The sequence below is a fragment of the Myotis brandtii genome, unplaced genomic scaffold (assembly GCF_000412655.1).
Source record: "Myotis brandtii unplaced genomic scaffold, ASM41265v1 scaffold230, whole genome shotgun sequence".
Taxonomy (NCBI): domain Eukaryota; kingdom Metazoa; phylum Chordata; class Mammalia; order Chiroptera; family Vespertilionidae; genus Myotis; species Myotis brandtii.
In genome coordinates, this window is record NW_005358650.1 from 8032939 (window position 1) to 8041445 (window position 8507).

At 39.1% G+C, this 8507-nt stretch overlaps 1 protein-coding gene across 8 annotated transcripts in view; it reads left to right on the forward strand.

Moving 5' to 3' along the window:
* The window catches only part of APC (adenomatous polyposis coli), a 109025-nt gene extending 100518 nt beyond the window's left edge, over positions 1 to 8507 (forward strand). For all 8 annotated transcript variants that reach the window (XM_014539900.1, XM_014539898.1, XM_005866457.2 and 5 more), the window contains one exon: positions 1071 to 8507. In XM_014539900.1, the coding sequence (XP_014395386.1) occupies positions 1071 to 7650 (6580 nt within the window). In that variant the 3' untranslated portion in view covers positions 7651 to 8507. The remainder of the gene's footprint in view (positions 1 to 1070) is intronic.

Below are 8507 nucleotides of genomic sequence, written 5' to 3' on the forward strand. Positions count from 1 at the left end.
TAAACATCTTTAATTTTTTGATGTGTAAATTACAAGCCTTATAGCCCTTTCTGCTATACAAAGAAGTCTTTTTAAATTCAATAAGCACTCAGATGTCTGCTGGACTGCTGAAAGAAGACCATGTTAAAACTTTGTTGTACACCCTTGCCAATCACTTTTAAAGTCCACTAAAGCTGAATATTTTGTCATTAACTTCAGCTTACACTGCATTAAGTACCCTGTAGCTCTTCAGGTCCCAAAGTTCATGATGTTGATTCTCAATCCTTATTTTTATAGTTACCTCTAAGTGTTTTGAAAACCTTTCTTTTAATTTTAGAAATAATGTTTCCAGAGAGCATTTGTAAGGGGGATGGCAGTGTCACAGAATCTAGCCAGAGACATAGCGATTGCTCTAAAAGTCAGTTTGCTAATCTGGGTGCTTACAGCATGCTCCTTGAATACATAAAGATTTATTGATTGGTTAATTTACCACAAAGTCCCTTTCAGCAGGATACACTTATAGTCCTTATTGAGAAACTCTGTCACCATGTAAATTAAGTAAATGTACCTGTTTAAGAAAAAGTTTAATAAGCTATCGGGTCAGATAGGATATGCAAAATAGATTAAAATGAACATTGTACTGCCTGGCCAGCGTGGCTCAGTTGTTGAGCATCAACCTATGAACCAGGAGGTCACAGGTTTGATTCCTGGTCAGGGCACATGCCTGGGTTGCGGGCTCAATCCCCAGTAGGGGGCATGCAGGAGGCAACCAATCCATGGTTCTCTCTTATGGATGTTTCTATCTCTCTCCCTTTCCCTTCCTCTCTGAAATCAATAAAAATACATGTTTTTTAAAAATGAACATTGTACTTCTTTTAGCCTGACAGAGGAGTACTTTAAAACAATAAACCTTAAATGAACTAAGATAGAACAAAAGGAGATGTGGAATGCTTGGAATTTATAGTATAAATTGGTACAATTTTATTTTGCCTGTTTTAATAATTATATTTAGATTTAAATTTGTTTTTTATTCTTTTATTTGTTGTTACTACAAACAGGTTCTGACCTTAATTTTGTGGTCTTTATTTCAGGCAAATCCTAAGAGAGAACAACTGCCTGCAAACCTTATTACAACACTTAAAATCTCACAGTTTGACAATAGTCAGTAATGCATGTGGAACCTTGTGGAATCTCTCAGCAAGAAATCCTAAAGACCAGGAGGCATTATGGGACATGGGGGCAGTCAGCATGCTCAAGAACCTCATTCATTCAAAGCACAAAATGATTGCTATGGGAAGTGCTGCAGCTTTAAGGAATCTCATGGCAAATAGACCCGCAAAGTATAAGGATGCCAATATAATGTCTCCTGGTTCAAGCTTGCCATCTCTTCATGTGAGGAAACAAAAAGCTCTGGAAGCAGAATTAGATGCTCAGCACTTATCAGAAACTTTTGACAATATTGACAATTTAAGTCCCAAGACATCTCATCGTAGTAAGCAAAGACACAAGCAAAGTCTTTATGGTGACTATGTTTTTGACACCAATAGACATGATGATAATAGGTCAGACAATTTTAATACTGGAAACATGACTGTCCTTTCACCATATTTAAATACGACAGTGTTGCCCAGCTCCTCTTCATCAAGGGGAAGTTTAGATAGTTCTCGTTCTGAAAAAGATAGAAGTTTGGAGAGAGAACGAGGAATTACCCTAGGCAACTACCACCCAGCAACAGAAAATCCAGGAACCTCTTCAAAACGAAGTTTGCAGATTTCCACCACTGCAGCCCAAATTGCTAAAGTCATGGAAGAGGTATCAGCCATTCACACTTCTCAGGAAGACAGAAGTTCTGGGTCTACCACCGAATTGCACTGTGGGACAGATGAGAGGAATGCACTAAGAAGAAGCTCTACTGCTCACACACATTCAAACACTTACAACTTCACTAAGTCAGAAAATTCAAATAGGACATGTCCTATACCTTATGCCAAATTAGAATATAAGAGATCTTCAAATGATAGTTTAAATAGTGTCAGTAGTAGTGATGGTTATGGTAAAAGAGGTCAAATGAAACCTTCGATTGAATCCTATTCTGAAGATGATGAAAGTAAATGTTGCAGCTACGGTCAATATCCAGCTGACCTAGCCCATAAAATACATAGTGCAAATCATATGGATGATAATGATGGAGAACTAGATACACCAATAAATTATAGTCTTAAGTATTCGGATGAGCAGTTGAACTCTGGAAGGCAAAGTCCTTCACAAAATGAAAGATGGGCAAGACCCAAACATATAATAGAAGATGAAATGAAACACAGTGAACAGAGACAATCAAGGAGTCAAAGCACAACTTATCCCGTATATACTGAGAGCACTGATGATAAACACCTCAAGTTCCAACCACATTTTGGACAGCAAGAATGTGTTTCCCCATATAGGTCAAGAGGAGCTAGTGCTTCAGAAACAAATCGAGTAGGTTCTAATCATGGAATTAATCAAAATGTAAATCAGTCTTTGTGTCAGGAAAATGACTATGAAGATGATAAGCCAACCAACTATAGTGAACGTTACTCTGAGGAAGAGCAACATGAAGAAGAAGAGAGACCAACAAATTATAGCATAAAATATAATGAAGAAAAACATGTGGAGCAGCCTATTGATTATAGTTTAAAATATTCCACAGACATTCCTCCCTCACAGAAACCATCATTTTCATTCTCAAAGAGTTCATCTGGACAAAGCACTAAAACTGAACACATCTCTACAAGCAGTGAGAATACATCCACACCTTCATCTAATGCCAAGAGGCAGAATCAGCTCCATCCCAGTTCAGCACAGAGCAGAAGTGGTCAGACTCAAAAAGCCACCTCTTGTAAAGTTCCCTCTATCAACCAAGAGACAATACAGACTTACTGTGTAGAAGACACCCCAATATGTTTTTCAAGGTGCAGTTCATTGTCATCTTTGTCATCAGCTGAAGATGAAATGGGATGTGATCAGAGGACACAGGAAACGGATTCTGCTAATACACTACAGATAGCAGAAATAAAAGAAAACAGTGGAACTAGAGCAACTGAAGTTTCTGTGAATGAAGTTCCAACAGTGTCACAGCACATTAGAACCAAAAACAACAGACTCCCGGCTTCTGGTTTATCTTCAGAATCAGCCAGGCACAAAGCTGTTGAACTTTCTTCAGGGGCCAAATCGCCATCAAAAAGTGGTGCCCAGACACCTAAAAGTCCACCAGAGCACTATGTTCAGGAGACTCCACTCATGTTTAGCAGATGTACATCTGTCAGTTCACTAGATAGTTTTGAGAGTCGTTCAATTGCTAGCTCTGTTCAGAGTGAACCCTGTAGTGGAATGGTAAGTGGCATTATAAGCCCCAGTGACCTTCCAGATAGCCCTGGACAAACCATGCCACCAAGCAGAAGTAAAACCCCTCCTCCTCCTCCTCTTCCTCAAACAGTGCAAGCTAAACAAGAGGTACCTAAAAATAAAGTACCTAATGCTGAAAAGAGAGAGAGTGGACCTAAGCAAGCTGCTGTTAATGCTGCAGTTCAGAGGGTCCAGGTTCTTCCAGATGCTGATACTTTACTACATTTTGCCACAGAAAGTACTCCAGATGGATTTTCTTGTTCATCTAGCCTGAGTGCTCTGAGCCTCGATGAGCCATTTATACAGAAAGATGTGGAATTAAGAATAATGCCTCCAGTTCAGGAAAATGACAATGTGAATGAAACAGAATCTGAGCAGCCTGAAGAATCCAATGAAAACCTGGAAAAAGAAGCTGAAAAACCTACTGATTCTGAAAAAGACATATTAGATGATTCAGATGATGATGATATTGAAATACTAGAAGAATGTATTATTTCTGCCATGCCAACAAAATCTTCACACAAAGCCAAAAAGCCGGCCCAGAGTGCTTCAAAACTACCTCCACCTGTTGCAAGAAAACCAAGCCAACTGCCTGTGTACAAACTTCTGCCATCACAAAACAGGATACAAGCACAAAAGCATGTTAGTTTTACACCAGGAGATGATATGCCACGGGTATATTGTGTAGAAGGGACGCCTATAAACTTTTCCACAGCTACATCGCTAAGTGATCTAACAATAGAATCCCCTCCAAATGAGTTAACTGCTGTAGAAGGGGTTAGAGCAGGGGCACAAACAGGCGAATTTGAAAAACGAGATACCATTCCTACAGAAGGCAGAAGTACGGATGAGGCTCAAAGAGGAAAAACCTCATCTGTAACTATACCTGAACTGGATGACAGTAAAACAGAAGAAGGTGATATTCTTGCAGAATGCATTAATTCTGCCATGCCCAAAGGAAAAAGTCACAAGCCTTTCCGTGTGAAAAAGATAATGGACCAGGTCCAACAAGCATCTATGTCTTCATCTGGAAATAACAAGAATCAATTAGATGGTCAGAAGAAGAAACCTACTTCACCAGTAAAACCTATGCCACAGAATACTGAATATAGGGCACATGTAAAAAAAAATACAGATTCAAAAAATAATTTAAATGCTGAAAGAACTTTTTCAGACAACAAAGATTCAAAGAAACAGAACCTGAAAAATAATTCCAAGGACTTCAATGATAAGCTACCAAACAATGAAGATCGAGTCAGAGGAAGCTTTACTTTTGATTCACCTCATCATTACACACCTATTGAAGGAACTCCATACTGTTTTTCACGAAATGATTCTTTGAGTTCTCTAGATTTTGATGATGATGATGTTGACCTTTCCAGGGAAAAGGCTGAATTAAGAAAAGGAAAAGACAATAAGGAATCAGAAGCTAAAGTTAACAGTCAGACAGAACTAACCATGAGCCAACAATCAGGTAATAAGACACAAACTGTTACAAAGCATCCAATAAATCGAGGACAATCTAATAAACCCATGCTGCATAAGCAGTCCACTTTCCCCCAGTCATCCAAAGACTTACCAGACAGAGGAGCAGCAGCTGATGAAAAATTACAGAATTTTGCTATTGAAAATACTCCAGTTTGTTTTTCTCGAAATTCCTCTCTCAGTTCTCTTAGTGACATTGATCAAGAAAACAACAACAACAAAGAAAATGAACCTATCAAAGAAACAGTGCCCCCTGCCTCACAGGGAGAACCAAGTAAACCTCAGGCATCAGGTTATGCTCCTAAATCATTTCATGTAGAAGATACCCCTGTTTGTTTCTCAAGAAACAGTTCTCTCAGTTCTCTCAGTATTGACTCTGAAGATGACCTGTTGCAGGAATGTATAAGTTCTGCAATGCCAAAAAAGAAGAAGCCTTCAAGGCTCAAAGGTGATAATGAAAAGCATAGTCCCAGAAATATGGGTGGCATATTAGCAGAAGATTTGACACTTGATTTGAAAGATATACAGAGACCAGATTCAGAACATGGTTTATCCCCTGACTCAGAAAATTTTGATTGGAAAGCCATTCAGGAAGGTGCAAATTCCATAGTAAGTAGTTTACATCAAGCTGCTGCTGCTGCATGTCTATCTAGACAAGCTTCTTCTGATTCAGATTCAATCCTTTCACTGAAATCAGGAATCTCTCTGGGGTCACCATTTCATCTTACACCTGATCAAGAGGAAAAACCCTTTACATGTAATAAAGGCCCACGAATTCTGAAACCTGGCGAGAAAAGTACATTGGAAGCTAAAAAGGTAGAATCTGAAAATAAAGGCATCAAAGGAGGGAAAAAAGTTTATAAGAGTTTGCTTACTGGAAAAGTTCGATCTAATTCAGAAATTTCAAGCCAGTTGAAACAGCCCCTTCAAGCAAATATGCCTTCAATCTCTCGAGGTCGGACAATGATTCACATTCCAGGAGTTCGAAATAGCTCATCAAGTACAAGTCCAGTTTCTAAAAAAGGCCCACCCTTTAAGACTCCAGCCTCCAAAAGCCCTAGTGAAGGTCAGACAGCCACCACTTCTCCTAGAGGAGCCAAACCATCAGTGAAGTCAGAATTAAGCCCTATTACCAGGCAGACATCCCAACTAGCTGGGTCAAATAAAGGGCCTTCTAGATCAGGATCTAGAGATTCCACTCCTTCAAGACCTGCCCAGCAACCGTTAAGTAGACCTATGCAGTCTCCAGGACGAAACTCAATTTCTCCTGGTAGAAATGGAATAAGTCCTCCTAACAAATTATCTCAACTGCCAAGGACATCATCCCCTAGTACTGCTTCAACTAAGTCCTCAGGTTCTGGGAAAATGTCGTACACATCTCCAGGCAGACAGACGAGCCAACAGAACCTTACAAAACAAACGGGTTTATCCAAAAATGGCAGTAGTATCCCAAGAAGTGAGTCTGCCTCCAAAGGACTGAATCAGATGAATAATAGCAATGGATCTAATAAAAAAGTAGAACTTTCTAGAATGTCTTCAACTAAATCAAGTGGAAGTGAATCTGATAGGTCAGAGAGACCTGTATTAGTACGCCAGTCAACTTTCATCAAAGAAGCTCCAAGCCCAACCCTAAGGAGAAAATTGGAGGAATCTGCTTCATTTGAATCTCTTTCTCCATCTTCTAGACCAGATTCTCCCACAAGGTCCCAGGCACAGACTCCAGTTTTAAGTCCTTCCCTTCCTGATATGTCTCTATCTACACATACATCTGTTCAGTCTGGTGGATGGCGAAAACTTCCCCCTAATCTCAGTCCCACTGTAGAATATAATGATGGAAGACCTGCAAAGCGCCATGATATAGCACGCTCCCATTCCGAAAGTCCTTCCAGACTTCCAATTAATAGGTCAGGAACCTGGAAACGTGAGCACAGCAAACATTCATCATCCCTTCCTCGAGTAAGCACTTGGAGAAGAACTGGAAGTTCATCTTCAATTCTTTCTGCTTCATCGGAATCCAGTGAAAAAGCAAAAAGTGAGGATGAAAAACATGTGAACTGTATTTCAGGAACCAAACAAACTAAAGAAAACCAAGTATCTACAAAAGGAACATGGAGAAAAATAAAAGAAAGTGAAATTTCTCCCACAAATTGTACTTCTCATATTGCTTCCTCAGGTGCTGCAAATGGTGCTGAATCCAAGACACTAATTTATCAAATGGCACCTGCTGTTTCTAAAACAGAGGATGTTTGGGTGAGAATTGAGGACTGTCCCATTAACAACCCTCGATCCGGAAGATCTCCCACAGGAAATACTCCCCCAGTAATTAACAGTGTTTCAGAAAAGGGAAATCCAAATGCTAAAGATTCAAAAGATAATCAGGGAAAACCAAATGTGGGTAATGGCAGTGGTCCCATACGCACCATGGGTTTGGAAAACTGCCTGAATTCCTTTATTCAGGTAAATGCCCCAGACCAAAAAGGAACTGAGGCAAAGCCAGGACAAAGTAATCCTGTCCCTGCAGCAGAGACTAATGAAAGTTCTATAGCTGAGCGTACCCCATTTGGTTCTAGCAGCTCAAGCAAACACAGTTCACCTAGTGGGACTGTAGCTGCTAGAGTGACTCCTTTTAATTACAACCCAAGCCCTAGGAAAAGCAGTGCAGATAGCACTTCAGCCCGGCCATCGCAGATCCCAACGCCAGTGAATAACTCAAAGAAACGAGATTCAAAAACTGACAACACAGAATCCAGTGGAACTCAAAGTCCTAAGCGCCATTCTGGGTCTTACCTTGTGACGTCTGTTTAAAAGAGCTGAATTAATTAAGCTAAGAAAATTATGTGTTAATTACAATTGCTATGTAGAAATTTTGTTTCAAATGAAACTTTAAAAGACTGACAAATTTTGTAAATAGGTTTGATTCTTGTTTGAGGGTTTTTGTTCTGGAAGCCATATTTGATAGTATACTTTGTCTTCACTGGTCATATTTTGAGAGGCACTCTTGATAGTTAAGAAGAAAATGGTAAAGCCAAGTATATTTGTACAGTATGTTTTACATGTATTTAAGTAGCATCCCATCCCATCGTCCTTTAATTATTGCTTGTCTTAAAATAATGAACACTACAGATAGAAGATATGATATATTGCTGTTACCAATCATTTCTAGATTATAAACTGACTAAACTTACATCAGGGAGAAATTGGTATTTATGCAAAAAAGAAACCAACATTGTTTTAGTCCTTGTGAGTCCATCTAACATCATAATTAATCATGTGGCTGTGAAATTCACAGTAATATGGTTCCTGATTAGCAAGTTTACCCAGCCTGCTTTGCTTTACTGCATGAACGAAACTGATGGTTCAATTAACAGTTCTGTGGTCACATGACGTGCATTAGCTAGCTACAGTGTAACAATTTACACTTTTTGTGCTAAAAAAAAAAAATCTGTGTTAATTGTAAAACATTGGATGAAACTATTTTACCTGAACTAGATTTTATCTGAAAGTAGGTAGACTTTTTGCTATGCTGTAACTTGTTGTATATTCTGGTATTTGAGGTGAGATGGCTGCTCTTTTATTAATGAGACATGAATTGTGTCTCAACAGAAACTAAATGAACATTTCAGAATAAATTATTGCTGTATGTAAACTGTTACTGAAATTGG